Source organism: Natator depressus, chromosome 7 (assembly GCF_965152275.1).
Source record: "Natator depressus isolate rNatDep1 chromosome 7, rNatDep2.hap1, whole genome shotgun sequence".
Taxonomy (NCBI): Eukaryota; Metazoa; Chordata; order Testudines; family Cheloniidae; genus Natator; species Natator depressus.
In genome coordinates, this window is record NC_134240.1 from 77,879,409 (window position 1) to 77,904,592 (window position 25,184).

Consider the following 25,184-nt stretch of genomic DNA (forward strand, 5'->3'; position numbering starts at 1 on the left):
TAACCCTGGGTTTAGCAGGCCAATGCTCAAACCACTGAGCTATCCCTCCCTCAAAGATTCTTTTGTGGATTTACAACTTACATTTTCCTGACTTTTCTGTATATAAAATTATAACATTGCTGTCATAACTATATATATGCTTTATCTTGCTTTTTTAAATTAAAGAAAATTAATGTTAAAAATAAAGAAATTAGGACATCTCTACTTACAAGACTTGCAGGACATCAGAAGAGACACAAGAGATCTCACATCCTTCTTGTTGTACTCTGTCCCTATTTAAATGGATATCTGTCTGATTTTGAAGATGACGTAATAAAATATGTGATTCTTAAAATGCACATATGCAAATGCACATGATTATTTGGAGCATTGTGCCTCATTGCATTGTTTAAAATCACGACTGAAAATTCATGTACAATACTGCACATGACACTTTAGAAATAATGAAGTTATAAATGTCAAACTACATTACTTTAAACATGTTAAAATTGTTCTTACTGAGGACCAAGTCCCTGGTAAGTTCTCAAGTTTTAAAAAGAAGCTGTTTGACTTACTCATTTACACCAAGAATTATCTGAAAATTAATTGGCGTAAACATATTTTCCCCTCTTTCTCCAAACTGTCTCAAAATGTTCTGAGAGTAAGGGTGAGAAATTACAGAAAACTAGTTTTCACCCCAAAAGTTAAATATCTGAATTAGGGATATGTAAGTGAAGATATTTTCTCTGCCATAATTAGAGTTGCTACCCTAACATTTACAATGCAAGTTTTGATCCTCTGCATTTAAATTTTACTATCAAGGCAATGGCTCCTGTAGCTCAGATCCTTTCTTCTTGGATAAACGTGCCAGGATATAGCTTAATGTATTTTTATACTGATGTTTCACCTACATATCAAGGACTTCATCATGTATTTCAAATCCAAAACTTTCTAGCCAGAGACTGAAACGAGGTCCAGTTGTTAAAATGTAGTCATTATGCATTCCATTTGACATTTCGGAGTACTTGTGGCACCTTAGAGACTAACAAATTTATTTGAGCATAAGCTTTTGTGAGCAAAAACCTACTTTATCAGATGCCGACACAGACTATCACGGCTACCACTCTGAAATTTGACATTTTGTTAGTCACTTAACCAATGTTAAACTCTGTTGTTTTTCCTCAAGCAGAGCTCCAGATTTATTCAAGAGGGGCTTTACTCCTGTAGTAAGGACTACATAATATGTTCTCAGTGTAAACATAAAGAGCCTGCTGTCAACATTTTGCATGGTTGACCCAATGATTTGTTACCCAGTAAATAAGATTTGGCAGTATTTTTAGTTTTTCTCAGGCTTTGTACTTAACTACAATAATTGTCATCTAGAAGTCAGTTAAACATACATCATTTATAATTACTTGATTGATTACAGATTTTTGGATTTAAAATCCATTTCTTAAGGTTTTGATAGTATGTTTTTACAATATAAAATAAGACTTGATCTTTGCCACTATTTATCATATACTTTTGTTTTTCAGCTTTTGACTTTTAATTATTTCTTTTTTCTACATTTTGTCATGATCAGATCATTTTATGAATTTTGCCAATTCACTTGGAAAGTAGGGCTGAACTGTTATCAATTTATATTTATACATTATTTAATGGTGGTAATTAAAAAAATCTCTGTAATTTTCTTGAAATTAATGGGATGGTTATTAATATTTTTTTAGAGATCTTCCCATTTTATTTATTTTCCATATTATGGACATGAACAACAGTAACTGTGTGTGTGTTTTGCAAAAGATGCTAGGACTTGATTGTGTGGATCCTTTGAAGATGGCTATGGAATATTTTACTGTGAATTTGCAGTAGTTGCTCAGTCTCCTTAAAGTTCAGATATGAAATATGTACACTAACTCCTCGCTTAATGTTGTAGTTATGTTCCTGAAAAATGCAACTTCAAGCAAAATGATGTTGAGCCAGTCCAGTTTTCCCATAAGAATTAATGTAAATGTGGGGGAGGAGGGGGTTTAGGTTCCAGGGAAATTTTTTTCATCAAACAAAAAAATATATATATACACACACAGAGTATAAGTTTTAAACAAACAGTTTAATACTGTACATAGCAATGATGATTGTCAAGCTCCTTGAGGAGGTGAAGTTAGAGGGTGGGATATTTCCCAGGGGATGCCTTACTGCTAAATGATGAACTAGCATTCCACTTAGCCCTCAAGGGTTAACACATTGTTAATGTAGCCTCATACACTACAAGGCAGCACGAATGGAGGGAGGGGAGACAGCATGGCAGACAGAGACATACACCGTGTGTGTGTGTGTGTGTGTGTGTGTGTGTGTGTGTGTGTGTGTGTGTGAAAGAGAGAGAGAGAAATGCACATTGCCCCTTTAAGTACGCTGACACCACTCTAAGTACATTGCTTTTTTAAGTGTATCAGGAACTTGAGACAGCAGCTGCAGCCAGCAAGCTCTCTCCATCCTGAGCCCTGTCATGTCCCCACCCTGCTCTATATGGAGAAGGAGTAGGCGGGGGGCAGGAGCAGGGGGGAGGGGGACACCCTGACATTAGCCCCCCTCTCCCTTCTCCCCCCCCCCCCCCCCGCACAGGAAGCAGGAGGCTCCTGGGAGCAGCTTCAAGGCAGAGGGCAGGAGCAGCACATGGCAGTGTGGGGAGGGACAGCTGAATTGCTGGCAATCGATAGCCTGCTGGGTGGCTGCCGCACAGGGAACTTAGGGGAGCGGGGAGCTGATAGGAGGGCTGCTGGTCCACCCTGGTTCCAAGCCCGCACCAGCTAGCTCCAATGGGCTGCTCTTCCTGTAAGCAGTGGACAAAGCATGCAGCTGCCAAACAACGTTATAAGGGAGCATTGCACAACTTTAAATGAGTATGTTCCCTAACTGATCAGCAATGTAACAACGAAACAACGTTAACCAGGACGACTTTAAGGGAGGAGTTACTGTATGTGTGAAAATGGCATCCTGGGGTTCCATGCTTATTTTCTCAGACTGCCAGATGTCTCACATCTCATATGATACTCATGCTTCCCCACACTCCCCTTCAATTTGCTCTAACTGTGACCTGAAGAGGCCACATCTAGGGATGGAGAGGATAGTTCACTTCCATACCTGTTTAGTTTGACCTCTCTAAAGAGACTGACAACAACAGTGTCAGTTTGTGATAATTGTGGTAGTGGTTTTAGGTATGTGGACACCAGATCACTATGACCTGGGCTGAATATGCCAGCACACTTCATGTAGGCCTGTGGTTCTCAAACTTGGCCTGATATGGCAACATTTAACCCAGGGTCTCTCTTCCCATTTAGCAATATGGGAAGTACAAGGTGGTTGCAACCTCTCAGGAATTATGAAAACCCAGCCCTTCACCCCCACTCCAGGATTTTGGAATTCCCAGTTTGAGAACCCATGTCGTGGTCCATTCCTGGAAAGAAGTATTCAGAATAATCGAATGCTGATCTGTGAATTATTCTGCAAGGGCAGAGCCAAATTAAAAGGTCTTCTCTGAGCTCAGACAAGAAATTCAAAACTTCAGAGTAAAAACCAACAAACTTCTTTGTGGAAGAGGAGTTGCTCATGTTGAATGCCCATTTCTTCACATAATATAGATAAGAGGTTGTAAAGTTCATAACTACAACCTCTTCCAAGTACCAGTTTTCAGTTCTGTTGCCATCCTCTTTGCTGCCAAAAGCTTCCCCTTGAATTGATCGACGTGTTCCAATGGCTTGGTATGCTATCCTGGACATAAAGCCAGTGTGTTTTCCTGTCATATCTCTGGCATCGTCAGTATTGAATATCAAGTACAGTGATACCAATCGGTCCCAACGAAAGCCTCAAAGATATTTTTCCTTTGTAGTGATCATCTCAGTGGATAGCAAAACAGGAAGTCCATGCTGCTCATAGTGGACAAATATTGAAAGTTTCTGTGTTGAGGACTACTGGCTTCTAAATATCTGTTTCCAAACATCAGCAGCCATGTCATTAATTTGTCGTCTTGCTGACTGATATTGAAGAGGGCACAGTGCTTTGATTGGCCTGGCAGCACTTGATTCTAATATCTGAGACTAAGGGAACAAACAGTGATTCCCTAGTTATGAGACTTTGAGACATTTGTTATTTGGGATGACACCAAGTATGATTCTCCAAGGGCTTTCATGTTTACAGCATTGCCATATAATGAAGGTCACCTGATTTTGTAAACTTTTGATCGAAGAATTATTTTGGAAAGATGTATGTTTAGCCTTCAAATGGCGGTGTCCTCTCTTTCTAGTGGCTATGTATATGCCCCTGAATCCTTTGTCAGATATTACAGCCACCCTTTTGAAGCGGTGTAATAGCTGATAAGTATTCTGATGTGCATTTTGGTCAGAGGCTAGCAGAGAGGAAAGTCTGGTTGAAAGAGCCAATTCCATAGAAGAGGGAAGAAATGGAGGGTAGCCATGTCTGCCTTGCTGTTTGGCTCTATGGAACAGTGCAGGAGGCATGTCCTATAATCCAAATATCTTCCCCTGAGTAAAAGCTGAGAATGCAGAGGCAACAGCCAGCGGGGCAGGGGGACCAAACCAAAATACTGAGCTCTGACTAAAACAAAACAATGAAATGCTGAATTCCATGGCATATTGGGGGAAAAAAGTCAAATTCTGTGGATACAGAATAGATAAAAGGGGCAGCTCATAACTTTCAGAGTTGCTCTTGCAGGCTGTCTGTAGGTTCAGGCTGGTATCGTTGCTTCAGTTTATGCTTGGTGCACATTTTCAAGGTTATCTCTGCAACTTCAAGGGCTAGAGACTATATATATTGTGACGGAGTCAGACCAGAAGGATATACCAGAAAGTGATCCTATCGGGATCCAGGAAGTGCGCGGGCTAAAGGATCCACTGCTAAAGGATCCTCCCCAGCCTAAGAGCGGGATCCACAGGACCTGGAAACCAAATGATTACGGGGGACAACTAATGAAATAACAGGGACAGGAGTGCGGTCAAAGATATAAGAGAGTGGTCCTATTGGGATCCGGGAAGTGCGCGGACAAAGCCCCATTAGGGTCCCTGGGCTGGAACCTGGAGTAGAGAGTGGGCCCAGGTTCCGCCCCGCCCATACTCTACAGAGATCCCCTTGAGGGAGGAAGCAAGACTCGGTCCATTCAGGAGGCCGAACTGTGCCTACTGAGCTCTACGGAGCAACAAAGACTGTGGGGTATTTCCCCTTTCCATCTCCCATACTGGCCTGTGATGAAAGTAACTCAATAGGCTGTGACTCTTGCCACTACCCTGTGAAAGAAAGGTCACATTGGGACCTTAGTGAGTTTCTGAGGCCCCTGGATCCACCAGGAAGTGTGGGACCCACAGTTACAGGCTCGGAACTTTTGTCACAATATATATATATAAAATGCAAGGGAAAAATGGGGAGAAAGAGGGTAGATTACAAGCCCACTAAAACTTTTTTTGTGATCTTCCAGGGTGTCACCAGCTATCGGTTGAGAACTCCTGATATAGGCCACCTAATAGCTGTCAGTAGTTAGGACTTCTTTGATACAAAATGATTTTTGAACAAATCAAACAATTTTGAACAAATTGTGTATATTAAATGTCCAAATGTGAATTTACTCTATTGTCTCTCTGACTTCATAGGAGTAATCATGACCTATCAAGTATTTAGATGTTGGTTTTTCCTTTGTGTTTTTGTTTTTAAATGTATCTTTAAAATTAATATAATTGAAGTAAATTCACGAAAAAATGTAAGTTAGGAAGTCTAGCTCCTTCTTTAACACAATGTGTTGTGCCTACATGGTGTGCTAACAGGAAATCTCAAAAGTGGCTGATATTTTGTACAGCTTGTATATTGCAGTACCACCTCACCCAAAGATTCTCCTTTTGTGCAAAGCAAGGGGAAATAAATTCTGTTCTGCATTTACAAAATAGAGCGGGGTAGGCAACCTATGGCATGTGTGCCGAGCTGATTTTCAGTGGCACTCTCACTGCCCGGGTCCCGGCCACCGGTCCGGGGGGCTCTGCATTTTAATTTAATTTTAAATGAAGCTTCTTAAACATTTTAAAAACCTTATTTACTTTACATACAACAATAGTTTAGTTATATATTATAGACTTATAGAAAGAGACCTTCTAAAAAAGTTAAAATGGATTACTGGCACACGAAACCTTAAATTAGAGTGAATAAATGATGACTCGGCACACCACTTCTGAAAGGTTGCCAACCCCTGAAATAGAGTAATATGGGTTAATGGTTTTCAAACTTCTTCTCATAAGAGAACGATTCTCCTACACCACCTTCCTGTGCAATCCCTTGATCCCTTTCTGTTTGGTTTTCAGTGTTTTATTCTGCAGACTACCAGAAAAGGCTCCATGGACCTCTGGTGGTCTGAGTAACACTGTTCTGGGCAAGACAATAGTCAAATAAAGCATATCTTTTATTGCTTTGTCCCTGATGAATATTTTTTTGCTATTTTTCCATTTTAAGCTGTCAAAATGGCTTTAATAGCATATTATTATTGTAAGCCTGTGCTTCAGAAACAAGTCTGAAGATTTCCAGTTCATGCTATTAAAAATTCAGTATCTCCTATTTCTAATAACTTTGACTGTGTTGCTGTTGATGGGCCAAAGTTGTTGTGATACATTTCTATTTTGCTTGAACATATAACATTGAAGCTTAGCATGAGAAATATATTGTAATGAAACTTCTTGACAGAAGTATGTAAATTTAAAAAGTTGTTGGGCCATAATCTGCCATGGAGCTTTAAACAAAACTCAGTTGAACATAACACAGAGTCAGAATACAGAATAATGGCATGAGATATTTCATAGTTGTAAAAGTATTAAGTTTTCTTCAATATTTTGAAGAAGCCAATGAATTTATATTACTGTTTTTAAACTACAGATTCCTTTATTTTCAACAGTGGTACTTAATCAGACATGAAGCCTATAAAGTAAACCTGGCATCATCCTTGTATTTTTCTGGATTGCTTATTGGAAATATAATTTTTGGACCATTGTCTGATAAATTGGGCAGGAAACCAGTGTACATGTCAGGTAAGATAAAAGTAAAATAATTGTTTCTTATACGTTTTCAATTTGGACATAATATCTGAATCTGTAGGAAATGAGGGCCAGAATAAGAGCATTTAATATTTTTCCATTGGGAGTACACATATATGCATTTCATCGTGCTTTTCAATTAGAAGTTTATTTCTTTGATGGGGACAAGAATATTTTTGAGGCAAGAGTATTTGGAAAGAAAGCTTGTATTGTTTTGTGTTGATTGTGGTGTTCCACCAGCTGTGGTTTAAAAAAATCCATTTGAACTTGTGGTCTGTCTGTTTTGTTTTTCTGTACTATTTGGCAATCTATTTCCTGGTTCAAAGATTTTCAAATTGGCTATATTGTATAGCACAATATGTTAAACTTCCAGAGTTTTCTTCATGTTTGAGACCTCAGCATAGGATTTTGAATTTACTACTCCTTAGCCAGCTATAATGCAACCTGACTCACATTCTCCAGCCTTCCAGTAATTATTGTCTATTATAAGGGGAGTTGGTACTGTGGGTTTTCACAAATCATTGCTATAAGAAGATGAGAAAATATGTTGCAATTTCTGGTAGAATTTGCAACACATAGACCCATCAATTTCAGATGTATAAAGCTAAGTCTTTCTCCAGCACATAATACAATATATTTTCTTCTTATTGTGTCATGAGTGTTCTTATTTTAAACCTGAAGAGAGCTCTCCGTAAGCTTGAAAGTTTTTCTCTCTCACCAACAGAAGCTGATCCAATGAAAGATATTACTTCATCCACCTTGTCCCTCTAGTGCTTTTAAAGTGATTTGAGTTCCTCAAGAGACACTGTTTCCAGTGTGTGAGAAATCCAGCCCTTCTATGATTTGAACATTTGGATCCCAAATCACTAATCCTACTACTTAAACTAAAGCAGATCGTCTAGATACAGTTAGCAGTACTGGGACTAATTCTCTGTAGCAGCTTTTCATGTCTCAGGGCAAGACGTCAAAATATATTAATGTGTAGTCTAAACAGCACAGTTTCATCCCATTGGAATTAACTTCTCAGGTTTTTTTTGAAAGTCAATTTCAGTCACACTCCCTTGCAACCTCACAACTGAGGTAGCATTTTACCATCCCTATAATATTTCTCAATCAGTCCCATTGAAATCCTGGGCCTGCTTCTGCTTTTCTCAGAAAAGATTATTTCCTTTTCTAGGACCCCTTTGTGTAGCACAAAACCACCTGGCATCAGGGACTCTATTTGGATAAAGGATAGCATCCAAGCCATTTTGAGTAATAAGGAAAGTCTATGTCCTGGCCTGATATTTTCAAGATTGATCAGACACATACTACAGTGCTTCCATATGCTCTAAAGAAACCTTATCAATAGTTTCTTTATTATGGTTCTTTTCTCCTGAGTTTTTTAATTCCATCTTGATTTTTTACAGTTCCTCCTTCTCCAGAAACTTAGTTATATCTCCTTAACTTGTGTATTACTACCGTAAAACCTTGTTGTGATGATTCTTGGAGTACCAGAGCTGAGAGTCACCTTATCTTCCTGCCTCCAGCAAGAGGGAGACTGCTGTGCTTTAAATGGGTATCAGCTCCCTGACACCTCCAGTTTGCTATGCCAACCCTTACTTTGCCTAGCAGGTTAACAATAGGTGTAACTCAGTCCCTGAGCCCCTTCAAAGCATTCCCCAGAAGTGTCCAGCCCCTTATCCTCTGAATGCTCACAGAAATACCAGGCCTGCTGTCCCCCAGGGGACAATGTACACACTAACTTGTTTGATTCAACTAAGCATCAGCTCCTTGTATAATACCATAGCACTGAGATATATTTACAGTGAAAACAATAAGTTTATTATCAAAGATCAAGATTTAAGAGCGAGTGAGTAAGGATAACGGAACTAGAAGGGTTACATATAAAACAAAATCATAACATGATTCCTAGAGATTAAATTTAACTTAAACTTATTTAGATTGGAAGTTAGCCTATCTCACCCAACATGTCCTTTGCAGTGTTTTCAACCAAGCCTACTTGAGAACCCGTTTTCGTGTGTGTAATCATACTGCTCGATTACTTCATAGGTGCAGGATAAAGTGGTGTCTTCCTTGCTTTCTCCTTATATTTCCCCAAGTTCATTGTTTGTACCCCAGAGTCATGATGACCCCCTTGTAGTTTATTCTATGGTGTGCTGCCTTTCCTGTTGACTCTGTATGTAAACTGGGATTTCACTGTGTTGGCTTACAATGCTTAACTTACATTTTGACAGAGATATACACATCTTACCTGCTGTCTGGAAGAATACCTGTTTTCCTCTCTGGTAAAGTTTAAAACATATTTTCATTACATATCCACAGCTCCATTGATGTCATCCATATGTACATCTCTCGGTGATTATGCGGCTCAGGATGACATAAGCTTTTAGTAGAGACTCCACGTGACTCTCTTTGGAGAACTAGAATGTACATGCCAGACTCGGGAGCTACCTGTAACCTCTGTGCACGACTTCTCTGCCACTTTGCCAGCTGGCATTAAGAGGTTCTTGAGGCACAGTTGTATTTTCTTAAATTATAGTTGCTCTTTGCATTTTTAACCTTTGTATGAAATAAAATAGTTGTGCCCATGGTTCCCTATGGACTCAATTTCCTGATTTCTAAATTGTTGTATGAAGCATCCCTTTAGCGCTAAAGTTCAGAACTGAAGATTGTAGGCCAATGGTTGTACTTAATTTTGAAGGAAGAAATTTAGTTGTGTAATCGTCATTTTCTGCAGATGGTAATTTTCTTAAACCGTTTTGTTAATTGATTTAGAGTATATTTTAGAACACTGAGGTTACGTGATTATTGTGCTATCGCTGAATTGCTATCAACCAGTCACATTATCTCGTTACCAGTAACTCCTGCTGGTAGGAGTGTTGGTGTGAGTTAATTGATCAGGACTTAATTTTCAGATTACAATTGATAACTCATGTCATGGTCATTTATTTTGTAGTTGTACTTCCAGTTGAAGGGTCTAGTGTTGAATGATAGTATTGCCTAAAGGTAAGTTTCCTCTTGTAAATATCCATTCTTGGTATTACAAACCTCAGGTGCGTGACTTGAAGGTGAGGTAATAGATACTAACAATTTGGAGCCCCTTGGAGTCCTCGTGTTACCCGAGATGTTTGTAACCCCAAGTGTATGAATCCACAGAGATACTACCTTTAGAACACTAGTTACGGTAAATAATTCAGTCCTGTTCTTTCCTTCCTTCCTTCCCTCTTTTTTGAATTTACACTATTTGAGAAGACTGATAGACCAGATTTTTATACTCTGTTTTGTTCAGGTCTGTTCTTCGATGTCATTTTTGGATATGTCACAGCATTTGCTCCAAATTATGAAATTTTTGCAATGTCACGCTTCATTGTTGGGATTATGAATGGTGGAATGTCTCTAGTGTCTTTTGTCTTGACACAAGAATATGTAGGAAAGTCTTTCTGGGCATTAACAGGTAAGATTTAAGAATGATGCTAATATCTTACCCAAAACTTTCTTTTTTGTAAATTCTTGCAATTTTAGAAATAATTCTAAATGTATGAAGTTATTTTAGTACATATTAAAGACTATCATGAGTCAAATAAATGCAATATTCCACCCAAAATACCAATGATTTCAGTGAAAATTTTGCTTGAATAAGGACTGCAGGATTGGGATCAGTGTGATTAACAACAGTGTAGTGGTGATATTTCAAGATTAGCATAATGATTCCCAAAACAATCTGTGAACTATTTTGCATTACAAATTTTTTACCAGAAACCCCCTTTTCCCCCAACTTCCCAATTTCACCATCAGTGTTTTGAGAAAATATTTGATGGCAAGAAGTCTTCCCCCCTTCCCCCATCACCATTTTTTTAAAGTAGTTTATTTCTCCTGTCCCACAAAAATAAAGCTAGCACATACCTGGGGCTTTTTTCATATTCTGTACTGAATCAAATGTTTTAAAAATGTCTCTCTGCTCTGACAGTGCGAGTATTTAATGTACATTTAATTATAAAGGTTGAGATTCGATTCTCCATCGCACTGTTGTAAATGTAGAAAAACTCTAATTTTAGTGGATTTACATTGGAGTAACTGAGGGTAGAATTTGGCCCTAAACGTTTAACTGTGGTGCTGTGAGCTTATTTTCCCCTTTTATTTCTTCAATCTTTACACACTCTTTTTTTGTTTGTTTGTTTCTTTATATTTTCTTGCCTTTTGGGAATGAGGGAGTAGGTTTTTCTTTTGTTCTATCTTCCTGTTCTTTCAATTACTGATTTCCGCCCCCCCCACCCCCCCATGGTCCTTCCCATTTGTTTGTCTCTACTTTTCCAACTCATGTTGTCTCTGTCTGCCTCCTGTTTGTCTGTCTCAGCTCTTCCCAGTCTTTTCCCCTGCAGGGCTGTCCCCTGATGGGCTGAAGAGATACTCCGCTCCTTGCCATTTCAGGTGCTTTGTTGTTTTAGTACCTCTCAGCTGTTGAGTAGGGAGTGCTGAAGAACAGATCAATGGCTGGCAGGGAGAGGGAGCTAATAATAATGCTCCTGATAGCAGCGCTAAAGAAGAGCTTCTAGCTGCCAGCAGTGGCCAAGGCTCCATCAACCACAGTTTGAGAACTTCCAGTTTAGTACTATATTTCACATAATTGACTGAAAAAGTTTGCTCTTAGGCTTTAGTGATTGATATTGACTATATATTTTCCATAACACCTTTTATAGATATTTGTTCTTCAGAAAGGTTTGGTAAGTTTACCCTAGTATCACTCAAGTTCATGTTTTTTCTATACAACACAAACTACCCTTCCAGTTTTAGAGTTCTCTTCCAGTTTTGTCTGACTCACGACCGCTCCAGATTGTCATCATGCATCCAATTAAATCCATTATAGTGTTTCCCTTCACTTCTTCTCCCACCTCAGCTTCTCTATACAGTTTTTACATTGAGCTTTGCTTTTATTGCCTCCCACAAAACAATTAAATATTAAAATTCTGTAAATACATATACATAATCCATATACTATCAGAATCAGTTGACTTATTCAAATGAACTCAAAGCAATATAATAACTGCACAAGAATGTTGCAAAGACTTTATGTACTGTAGGAAGAGTATATACTTAGTGTATTTCACTGCTTAGAAATTTGAGGCATCTGAGTGTGGGCTTTTGTCATTGTTTGATGTAGTAACTTTTTTTGTTTTTATTTTCAGGCTCTTTAACAAATTTAACATTTGCAGTCGGCATAGCAGTTTATGCCTTACTGGGTTACTACATACGAGAATGGCGCTTCCTCGCATTTGTATCAAATTCTCCAGGGGTTTTCTTCTTTCTTCTTTCTTTGTAAGTAGTTCAAATTTGTTATTGTATAAGAATATAAAGCGTAGCAGTTTAACAAAAATACCTTATTTTGTTATTGAAAGATAGAGCAATGGAAGTACGGTTGATTTTTATATTCAAAGCAAGATAAGATTAGTGCATATATGAAATCAAAGGTCGAAGAGTTTTTTTGGCAGATGTTTTCACTAATAAAACAAAGGCTTTGAGATTTTACTTGACTTTGAAGAAAAGATGCCAAAGGAAGCCTACCCTCCCTGTCTTTATCATGTAGGTAGAGATATTAACCTCATTGACACTGAAGCATTAGAAGCCAGAAGCTTTGCCTTAATGTTGTTAAATATGTCTCCATTTGGTTAGTGCTGGTACACAGAAATCTTTTAACCTCTTCCTTCTGACTTGTGTAATAAGTGAAGTACGAGTGACTCATCAGGAGCTGGGGTAAAAATGGAGGAATAAGAGGACAGGAGCAGCATAGGGTAGGGACAGCGGAACCCATAAGAGGAGATTTCTCCTGCTGATAATAGCTCATCTTAATTAATTAGCCTCCTACTCCACCTTTTCATGTTCTCTGTATGTGTACGTATGTATATATATATCTATATATATATCTTCTTTCTGTATGTTCCATTCTATGCATCCGATGAAGTGGACTGTAGCCCATGAAGCTTACGCTCAAATAAATTTGTTAGTCTCTAAGGTGCCACAAGTACTCCTGTTCTTCTTGCGGATACAGACTAATACGGCTGCTACTCTGAAACCTGTCATAAGAGGAGATGGTTTGCCAGCATGCTGTTAAAGCTGTGGTGGACAAAGACCCATGAAGCAAGCAGTTGTGTGATAACTGTCCAAGAAAATGCAGTGGCAAATCTGCAGAGGGAAGATGAGGGCTGCCAGAGGGTATGAGCTGTGAGCTAGCCAAGAGAGTGGGCTCTGTTATCAAGTAATTTTAGCATTCACTGAGTTCTGCATGTATCGTTAAAGGGTCAGGGGAGAATTTTCTTGTTTTGAGTGTGAAAGTACCACATGTGGTTGCTGTTTATATGATAGATGGGTGATACTATTCTCTTAATACACATTATTTATAGAGTGAATTTTAGATACATGAATATTTAAAGAGTCAAATAAATTTTTGTCTGACTTGTGCTGTTGCAGGACACACTTTAGAAGTATTATGTGAAAAGAAATCATGCATCATATACATATTATCAGAAAACTGTAGTTAAAGCTGCTAGCATAATATAGTATCGTCATAGAAATAGAAAAGTATGCACACTAAATAAATATCAAAAACAATGTTTCACCTTCATGATATTGGCTCCACATAGGCCTGCCTTTGAAATGACTTGTCATGCAAAGATACTGCAGTGTACAAAAATCCTCCCCCCCCTCACCCCCCAAAAAGCAGATTTGGGAGAGCTGAGGGGACGCCTCATCTAACATCATTTGCTTCTCTAGCATGTTATATTTATGATAGAAATGGAGCTCTCTCTTTGACATAGAATTTGTTTTCTGAGATACTTAATTGTAGGGCCCAAGATTAATTTGATGAAAAGGAGAGGCCCATATGAAAAAAATTTAATTTCCTTCAGAAATTGAAATGCATGTAGTCTTATCAAACCTATTTTTCGTTTTTGAATATTATTTCCAAGAGCCCACTCACCACATAATTAATAAAATTAATTGCATTTTAATTAAAGAGCATCAGAGATTTTGAAATGAGAAAAGTTTAACATTGGTTTCAAGGAATCTGACAAAGTAACTTATACACCGAAATACAACATGGAACAAAACCAAGTTAAATTAAAATGTTTTTATAGTTTCTAGTTTGTTTTTTATGACTTTTATTGGAACAATATTGTACAAAAACAATAGCAAAATGTCCAAATTGAAATGTAAAAGGGGGAAGAATCATGGGATAAAGCTGTTTGAAGAGAACCCACTCCTTCCATTTTGATAGGCAATTTAAAGTTTTTCTTCTTGATGACCACTTTAATCCAATAACATTTTGGGAAAATAATGAGGGGATGATAGGATTTACACTTTGCACTGTTACATTTCAGAAGTTAGAAGTATAAATACTGATAAATACTTCCAGCAGACATTATATATTCGTTCCTGTTTAAAACAACAAATAAAAGGTGAGACATTTTTCTCTCGCAATGTAGACTAGCAAGATATTCTTCTAAAAACTGGAGAAATCAAGTGGTAAGAAATCAACAAATATTGTCTGTAAACTATAAACTATTGTACTATTGCAAAAAAAATTAGACTTATTGAGTATCAGATTTAATTGATCTGCTATTTTAAAACTATTTGTTAGAACTGTTTTCCCAGTGAAGAAAATAAGATCCTTAAATCTGCATGCAATGCTACCTAGAATTGTTCTGTAAAACTCATGTTCTCAGACACAGTATAGCATCTAGAGCAAAAGTGAAAGATAAATTACTTAGGCTAGGTCTACACTGCATTTTCGTTGGTAAAACTTTTGTCACTCAGAGGTACAATAGGAAAACCCTTTTCCTTTTTTTATTTTAAAAAAAAAAATGGGGGTGGGGGTGACTTCTGGTTCACTTGCACATATCAGGTCCCCATCCACAACATGAGCTAGGCCGCAATAATAAATAATTCTCCACATATTTAAATTGGATAGATACTGTTAAGACAAGTAGCAATTCAGTATTATACTGGCACTAAAATAATATCAAAGCCTAGTTTATTAATGTTGCTTTTGTCATATTGACTAAATCCGTTCAGCTTTGGTCTGTCTCTTCTAGAAATACTAGCTTATGGTGTCTTTAAGTGAATTTTCTGTTGTAAAAGTTGATTCCTCACTTGCCAAACATTATCTAGGAGGCTTTTTATCATTTAAATCAGCAATTAAATAAATATTAAATATTAAAATACAAAATAAATAAGTAAATATTAAGTTATACTGTGTATGCATGTGTCTTGTATGCTTTTGTCTTGTGGCAAATGTGTTTGTTTTTGTAAGTCTTCAGTATGCCAGGAAAAAAAAATTAGTCTGGATTTCTTTATTACCTTTAGATATATTGACTTTGAAGAGCAGAGAATTTCTGAAACATTATTTTATTTGCTAGGCTAGCAAATGTGAAAAAGATCATGTTGATTATAATCAAATGCAGCGAGGCCTAATTTTCTGCTCTAGCTTTTTGTTTGTTTGTTTGAATTAGTGAAATGTTTTGACAATTCAATATTACTATTTTTCATTATGATTTTTACTGATTTGGAGTTGGCTTTAAACATTTTGATATTACTGTGGAACTAAAGTTCCAAATTTTTCTGAGACTGGAGATTAATTGGTACTGAGGTATAGCGTCAAGGTAATTACCAAGTGAGGGTATTTTCCTTGGGTATGAGTATGTGGGTATTCTGTTAGGGGGTGAAGAGTTAAGACATCCTTTAACATAAAGGACAAAATTCTGCCTTGGGCAGCACAGTGAATGGGAATTGAGAAGGTTTCTGATGTGCTTTTTTTTTTTGTTCCCTTGTGTGTCATTTCAGCAGAGGTCAAGATTTGGCTTTAAATTACATTTTAAAAATACTTAGACATCATAGCATTTTGCCTACAATATTTTACGTGGTATTAGAAAAAAGAATTTGGGTACCTGATACAAACTGACTGAGAAAATATCTGGGTTTTAACTTGCTTGTACTATAAGTTAGATCTCAAATGTTTAGATTTAATATACAGTTGCTTTACAAGATGACACTTGAGGTGTTTTGCAGAAAAAGAAGATTGATACAGTATTTGTTGGTAGGACTGAACTTTCACTATTGTATCTTGCCTTGGTAGTATGCTTCCAGAATCACCGAGATGGCTGTATTCCCAGGGGAATACTGCAGAAGCAGAGGATGTGCTTCAATACCTGGCCTGTGGTAATGGAAAAGAAAGGTTGACTATAAAATTGAAACCATGTGCAGGAACAATGAAAAAGAATGACTCAGCATCTGGTGTCCTAAACCTAGTAAAACACCCAGTCCTTCGGTGGCGAACTATCATCTTGATGTATATCTGGTAAGTAGTAAAAAGGAGTGGTGCTGAGATGGCATAAATTAGTCAAAGATGAGAAACTGATTAAGATTTTCAGTTTCTTCCCTTCATTTAATAATAGCATTCTCAGAATAAAATTCTGAGTTTTTCTGTTAGTAATTCTAGTCGTTGGTTTTCTGAAACATTGTGCTGGTATTGCATTGTAATACCTTTGATCAAGTTGTATTATCTGGAAACTGTTCCAAAGACTAATAGGACATTAGCTGGAGACAACAAAACATTAAAAAAAAATTCAATGCTAATACAGAAATTAATAATTGTTTCCATCTTACATTCTGACTGAATATATACTAAATATATGAATTATCAAAATGTAGGTGTAAAAATGAAACACTGAGCTCAAAATAGACCGGTGTAGATGTAAGCGGGGGCAAAGTGTGGGCACGACATCTAGTCATGAGCTTTCACATGTTGCCTGATCTATTAATTAATTATTGATTAGATTATTGATTAGTTTGTCCAATTAGCATTCTAATATGTTAGAATTGTCAGAATTACTGCCTGTGGGGCACTGCAGTGACAACACTACTTAGGGAAGACCTGTAACTGTGAAAGTTTTATTATTACAATGATTAGTCCAATAAGTAAAACAATCCAAACAAGTAAAGTTATGTAATAGAACACTGTCAGTGCGACTGGCACCATTACAGGTATATACTTACTCTATCCTTGGGGAGAGCTCTAAAAGCTGAGACAGATCCAGTCCAACTCTGGCATGCTGATGAAGCACTCCAATGGTTGTACATAAAATCATATGTTTTATAGGCCTTGATGGTCCTTATGCATATGTATGCATAACTCTTCCCTCCTTTACTGTATCTTAACTTTCTCGCCCTGATAATATTGGGATGTCATTATCCTATAAGTTAGTATATTAATTAAGCAAAGCTGATTAACATATAGGTCAATTGGATTACTATGGTTACCTGCGGTTGAGCATCTGCTAATGTTCCCCTCCAAAAATACTTTAAAGTGGTATAAACTGCCTTCTTGTAGTTACCTACCAGCAGTTTGTAGCACTTGTGATTGTTACAAAACAATAAACAAAGTCTAATGCCTTCTTGTGACTTAAGGTCATTGTTAGTTTACTTACTTATGCTAACTTATTGAGCAACTATTCCTACTCAGGCTCCCTAAGGCCTTATGCCTATGCTAAATGCTTAAGCTGTTTTTATAGATGTAGGCCTGTAGGTCTCTTGCATTCCTGCAGTTAGTTTCTTACCCCTTTATCTTCTAATTACTGCTGTAATTACTACAGGGCTACATAAAAGACAAAATGCAGGTGCAAATTTTTTTTTTTTTTTTTTAAATATCAGATTTGGGTGCACTCTTGATATACATATGCACTGGGCTTAGTGCCCTTGATTGCGTCAAGCACAGTGTCAAAAATGGGCCCATAATGGGAGAGAAAATCACACATCTGGAAATAAAGGCCCTGGACCAGAGCAGCAATAAGTCATAGGAAGAGCTCTGACTTTGTGTAAGCTGATCAGGAACACCTATAACTAACCCTCTAACCTGTGACTGACTGACTAGTCTATGTTTTTTGTAAGTCTTCAGTATGCCAGGATAAAAAATTAGTCTGGATTTCTTTATTACCTTTAGATATAGCGCTGTGCGGCCCAACCGCTGCCCAGTTCCTTCTCTACTATCTTTGGTCTGGGATGGGGATGGATCACTTGATGATTACCTGCTCTGCTCATTCCTTCTGGGGTACCTGACATTGACCACTGTCAGAAGAAAGAATACTGGGCTAGATGGATCTTTGGTCTGACCCAGTATGGCTGTTCTTATGGAATCTGCCGCAGAGCCTGCTTCTCATTTTGACCTGTTAGATAGCGTCTTATCTGATAGTTTTAGCAGAAAGAACGAGGAGTACCTGTAGCACCTTAGAGACTAACAAATTTATTTGAGCATAAGCTCTAAGGTACCACAAGTACTCCTCGTTCTTTCTGCTGATACAGACTAACACGGCTACCACTCTGAAACCTGTTAGTTTTAGTAGTTCTTACCTTTCTCATCCTATCTATCTATCTATCTGGAAACTTTTCCCCTCACCCTTATGCCTGGAACTCCCAGGTTTAAGAGGTGTGTTTTCTGCCAGGATGCCTTCCCGGTAACTAACGGTCACCCACAGGGCATTCGCTGCCTAGGAGAGGGACATTTCCCACAAAAGTATACTCATTGCCACAACCTGACTACCAGGTCCAGAAAAGACCAGGATGTTTGGTTACGACTTCTCCTTGTGGAGAGATCATTGCGTCCAGCATCAGACCCTGGCCCAGACACTTGCCCTGGGCAGCTCTCACATTCCGCTAGGTCATTCACTGGCCCTGATTTGATATGTCCTTCTAAAAGAAAATCTTTCCTTCCTGTGCTGATGGGAAGAAACAGGTTCCCTCATCACGCTCTGAGGCTCTGCCCACCAGAACACCTCCCCCTGCGAGTTCAGTTGCCTCGACATCCTCAGAAAGGGAATATAGCTCCAGGGACCATCCAAGTACCTCCAGTGCCAGAGCTAAGCACAGATCTAAAGATCCTAAGCAGGCAGACCTACAGCTGTCATCACCAGAGACAGGACACGAGACCTTCAAGAACAGTGCTGACCACTCCAGCCAGATTAGCTTCAGGCCCCATGGCACAGGTCAAACCACTGGTACTGAGCAAGTCCTCGGCACCGAGCAAATCCTTGACACTGAGCAAGTGCTCAACTCCATCTACTGTCTGCTCAAGAGAATGAACCTCTCCCTTGGCACTGATACATCCACCAGTGCTGATGATGCTCCTCCCCTGCATCCAGGAGTTCAGATACCCCAAGGACCTGCTTGTATCTGATCTGCCTGAGTCACCACTACTCAGACACAACCTCCCTCTGCTTCTGTCCTCTTCTCTGGAATTTCAGCATTGCTCTCTTTCCCCTCTGAGGACAGCACTGCCCTTTCCCAGCAAGGAAGAGGAGGAGGAGTACTCTGCCCGCCCTCATACTCGGGACAGGCAAAAAAGGCATCCTCTACATGTAGTCACTATTCACAACCAGACAGGGCACTGGTATGGACTGTCATGGATGCAACCCCAGGTGCCACTCCCTCCATATTGGCCATACTGGGATCCTTGGGCCATGTATAGAGCATAGTTTGGGAAGCCTCCCATAGAGCAAAGCCGAAGGCCTACAGGTTTGCCATCTCCATTGGTCTCTTGACCACCAGAGACTGAGCTGCTCTCCATAGCAGATGAGGAAGAAGAACTGTCAGAGGAAGTTCTACTGCCACTCCATTTCTTCACTTTTTCCCCTGATAAGGCTATCATGCCTCTACTCCCTTTGTCCGCTGACAACTTCAAACACTTCCAGGAGTTGTTTGGCATGATAACAGACTCTCTCCAGATTCCTTTCGAGGAAGTGAAAGAACAGCAGCATAAACTGCTCAACATCCTGCACGCATTTGCATCCTCCAAAATAGCCCTCCGTGTCAGTGCGGCCCTTCTCAATCCCATCAAGGTGCTATGGCAGACCCTAGCGTCTGTCCTGCCGACCTGCAATTGGATAGACAAAAAATATTACATTCTCACAAAGGACATGGAATTTTCTTTTTTCGCATCTGACTTCAAATTCCTTAGTGGTCAATGCTATGAATGGAAAGGGACACCAATACCAACCTCTATCCACCTCTTATGACAGGGATTGGAAGTGATTGGCGCTATTTGGTCGGAAGGCTTGTTCATCCACTATGCTCCAATTCCAAATATCCAACTATGAGGCTCTCATAGCCAAATACAATTATCTCAATTATTCCAAAATACAGGAACTCTGCCAAGACCTTCCTGATGACAAAAAGGAGTAACTCCAGGCATTGTATCCAAAGGACATCTCTTGGCCCAAACAGCTTTACAAGCCTTGTTGGACTCCACGAATACTGCTGCCAGTTCCATTGCGACTGCCATAGTTATGAGATGGGCATCATGACTGCACCTCTCCAGCGTCCCTAAGGAGGTACAAACCACCACTGAGGACCTACCCTTTTAGGGCCCCAGATTATTTGCAGAGCCTACAGCTGAATCCCTACATTCCATTAAGGACATGTGAGCAACTCTCTGCTCTCTCGGCATGAAGTATTGAAGAGATGACCAGAGAAATACAAACCTCTCCCGCAACCCCAATCACCACAGTACACTCCCCATTGACAGTAGGACACCCAACAAGTTGACCGAAGCCCCCTACCAAATGCAGATAATATGACTCCTCAAGGAGCTACCTCTCACACACCTTTGGCCAAACAACAATTTTGAAGGTGTGGTCAAGGCCCCAAGAAGCCTGCTCCAGTCACAACAACCATCTCCAACAGCCTGCCAGTTTGGTGACCATATAGCCCTTTTCTTTCCATCATGGCTGCTGAATATCTCAGGCAAATGGGTTCTGGAGATCATCGAGGAAGGATACTCCATCCCATTCCTATCTAGCCCACCCAGCCATCCTCCCTCCCTCCCCTTCTCTTTTCAGGGACCATTCTTACAAACGCATTCCATGAGAAGAAATAAACCACCTTCTGGAACAGGGAGCCATAGAGCTGGTCCCATCCCAGCACAGAGGGAAGGGTTTTTACTCCCATTATTTTCTGATCCAACGGGTAGAGACTGATCCTAGATCTTCAAAACCTATACAGGTTCGACAAACTGCAATGCTTCAAGATGGTTACTCTCTCCACCATTATCCGAGCAGTGGAACAGGGGGACTGGTTCTCAGCCCTTGACCTCCAAGACATGTATTTTCACATCACAATGCACACTGCCCACAGATGGTTCCTCTGATTCATCATGAGGACTGATCACTATCTATACAAAGTACTGCCCTTCAGACTCTGTACAGCCCGTCATTCTCCAAAGTCCTTGTGGTAGTGGCTGCCTACCTATGCAAAGAGGGAGTCGTAATATTTCCATATTTCGACGGTCTCTTCAAGGCCTCATCCGAAACTGATGCCCTTCACGCTACCTGAATGACAGTGGACCTTTTCTTGAGCCCTGGCCTTCACATAAACTTGGAGAAATCTATGCTAATACCAGTGCAACAACTGGAGTTTATCAGGGCACAATTGTATGCCATACAACCCAGAGCCTTCCTCCCAGCTCACCGATTTTTCGCCATAGTCAATCTTGTATCCATGGTGAGAACCTATCCCCAGATCTCAGCCAGGACATGTCAGCTACTTAGCCATATGGCAGCTGCCACATTTGTAGTAAAGTATACACAGTTACACATGTGCTATTTTTAGGTGTGGCTACGTACAGTCTATGTTCCTCACAGACACAGCCTTCACAAACTTCTATCCATGCCTATGATGGTCAAAGACTCACTACTCTGGTGGACACAGCCCAGAAACATCCGTGTTGGGGTTCCTTTCCTTCAGCCAGCACCATCCATGATACTAACAACCGACGCCGCCTTAATCTGTTGGAGAGCGCACCTTCACACTCATACGGTGCAGGGCAGATGGTCTTTAACCGAATTCACTCTACACATCAACCTCCTAGAGTTACAAGTAGTCCACAATGCCTGCCTACATTTTCTCCCACTGATCACACACTGCACTATCAGAGTCATGACAGACAATAGTGCCTGCATGTTCTACATCAACAGGCAAGGTGGAGCGAGGTCCCATTCGCTATGCTTGGAGGCACTGAAATTATAGAATTGGTGTATCCAGCACGGCATCACGATCTCAGCTGCATACTTCCCTGGACACCAGAACGCCACTGCGGACTCACTGAGCAGGAGCTTCTTCCACGATCAAGATGGGAACTAGATACGCGAGCCCTTCAGCACATCTTCAACTGCTGGGAATTCCCCACCATAGATCTATTTGCCAAACCAGAGAATGCCTGCTGTCCTCAATTTTGCTTGAGAGTGGGCCTAGGATGTGGATCCCTGGGAGATGCATTCCTCCTTAATTGGGAAGTGCGGTGACTCTGTCTTTCCTCCCTTCTGCCTTCTGTTCAGAGTACTCCACAAGATCCAAAGGGACAGAGTCCAAGTCCTCCTTATTTCTCTCAATAGCCGAAAGATCAACAGATGGGGCCATTTCTAAGCAGCGCCTTTCCAAGTGGATCTTGCAGTGTATACTTCTGTCCTACCAGCTACACAATCAACACTCTTCTGGAGCTAGAGCACATTCCACCCACTCTCTCTCCATCTTGATTGCCTTTCTCAACAATGTTCCGATTGCAAATGTCAGCAAAGTGGCCACATGGGCATTAGTGGACACTTTTAGCCTTCACTACGCCATTACTCAGGACGCGGCATCAAATACTCTGCTAGGACACACTGTCCTATCATCTGCATTAAATGCCACTCCAAAGCCCCAGCCTTCCATTAGGGGCACTGCTATATAGTGGCTTACAGTTGAGCACCCATAGGGACATCACTCAATGAATAAAAGGTTACTCACCATGTGCAGTAATATAGGGAGAAAGACACCTCCTTAGGGAGGAGGGATAGCTCAGTGGTTTGAGCATTGGCCTGCTAAACCCAGGGTTGTGAGTTCAATCCTTGAGGGGGCCATTTAGGGAGCTGGGGCAAAAATTGGGGATTGGTCCTGCTTTGAGCAGGGAGTTGGACTAGATGACCTCCTAAGGTCCCTTCCAACCTTGATATTCTATGATTTCTATGACACACACAGCCTGGACAAGCGTGGTCTGTGACCTTGAGAGAAGCGTAGAGAAAGTAGGGTTTCTGGGTTTGGTGCTGGCAAAAGAATTGCTAATCCTAACCCTCACGTCTATCACCTGTTTTTGGGTTCCTCCTGTGTTCGCGGCAAAGAGGACTTTGTACATTCTTTGTAAATAAACAAGATTGCATCTGTGATGGTGAATGATTGAATAGGGCCATTTATATCATTGATATTGCCATTGTTATACAATTGCAACAAATCTTGTCCAAAGTATGTCATGTGAGGTGTCAATGGAAAAGTTATGATTTGTAAGTATGATTATCCTATTTATATGAATGTATCATTTTTTTTAATCTGAAGTCATAAATATTGGCTATGTGCTGGCATCATACATATGTGCTGTATTCCTGGGTAACACCAACCAGATGAGATTTACATCAAGACCAAACAGCTATGTATTGATGACTCATCAATGACACTTAGCTCTCACAATGGGCCATAGAAGAAACTCATTCCACCCAGATAGCTCTTCCTGTGGATGCCCTAGCCTCCAAGGGGCCAATGGCCTATCCCCTGTGAGTCATCAAGCGGTGTAAGGACATGTGATATGCTCTTGTGACCCTGGACTCCATCTTGTGTCAGTAACTTTCCACAAACTGGGGTGTGAGCTTTGTTTGAGACAGTAAATTTCCAGGCACATGGCAGAGGATATGACATACCCCTGAGATCTCCATTTTGTTTCTTTCCTGCTCTGATTCTCTAGACTGTGGATTTGCAACAAAAACTTTTGGAAGTTGTAGTAGGAAGAGAGCCTGAGACATAAGCCCTTGTATCAAAGGCCTGGTATGAGGCCTGAGTTGAAGTAGTGGTCAAAGCTTTGCTGCTATAAAGCAAAGTCAGGTTGTGAGCAAGAGACAGGCCTTGCTCACAGCATCTGGTAAGAACAGAGTTGATATTTCAGAAACACACATTACTAAGAAGTGCTAGGTACAGAACACACATGCAAACAGATTCCAGAAAGGTGGTACCAGAACACCTCGATACCAACACATTCCCCAAAGATAATAGGAACACGCTGACCCATCTTAAAGATAAGGTCAGGATGACAGCATAATGGATAGAAATTTTTTTTGATTGAACCAGCATGTACAAGGTAATGAGGGTCACCTAAATACATCAGAGGATGACACCTAACCACATCAGAGGGGCAATACGTAACTTGTTTGTATCGGCGTATAAAGAGTTATCTCAGAGGGAGTGTCTTTGGCTGGCCTAGGGGATAATGGGAAGTCCTGCTGTTAACTGAGCTAGTCCATTGCAACAGGCAATCCCGTGTTAGTGTACCTGTAACCATGAGCGGCATGTGAACTGCCAGCTGGGGGAGCCTAGCCCCCAGCCCCACCCCCTGCCGGAGCCCCGGAGGGCAGGCTGAGCTGCCTGAGCCGGGGCCACCGCACAGGGGGAACTGGGGGTGGAGTATGGGCAGGCCCATGCCTGGATGTCTGGGGAGGCCCAGCCTCCTACAACCTATGATATCTGCCACCCATGCCCGTAACCATTGAGTCAGAACATTAGAACTGTGCTTCATTAACAATAAACCTGACCATCTTCCTTCACTACGAACGGGTCTATGCGTATTGAGCCGTTCAGTCAAGTCTGTGCCAACTATCTGCGCAGAACTGGAATAGAGAGAACACACGCAGCCAAACATTGAACAACAGAAGTTACCAGAGAGACTTTATAAGCCAACAGTTTATTCCAGTAGTTTACTTTTGTTACTGGTTTGGTATAATCGAATGAAAGAATGACCACCAGTTTGGAGAGAGTCTGCCCTATTTCTCAGCAGGTAGTCCTGAATCTGGCATTCTCAGCTGTGACCCACTGAGGCACAGTGACAGCATCAAAGAAAATACCTGACTTCAATATCAACTTCTAACTGGAACAACCTGCAACACCCTGAATTTGGCAAACTGCTTGTGTCAAAAGAGGCAATATATTTAATCCATGAGAGTGAATCTTTGCTCCTACCTGGACAATATACTTTATTATCCTTTTTTATATTTGTTACATGAATTTTTCTCATGA

At 40.2% G+C, this 25,184-nt stretch overlaps 1 protein-coding gene across 2 annotated transcripts in view; it reads left to right on the plus strand.

Annotated features, from left to right (window-relative positions):
• LOC141990943 (solute carrier family 22 member 15-like) overlaps positions 1-25,184 on the plus strand; it is a 64,764-nt gene that overhangs the window by 12,986 nt on the left and 26,594 nt on the right. For both annotated transcript variants that reach the window (XM_074958860.1, XM_074958859.1), the window contains exons 3-6: positions 6,917-7,049; positions 10,348-10,512; positions 12,242-12,371; positions 16,183-16,404. In XM_074958860.1, coding sequence (XP_074814961.1) covers positions 6,917-7,049; positions 10,348-10,512; positions 12,242-12,371; positions 16,183-16,404 — 650 coding nt within the window. The remainder of the gene's footprint in view (positions 1-6,916; positions 7,050-10,347; positions 10,513-12,241; positions 12,372-16,182; positions 16,405-25,184) is intronic.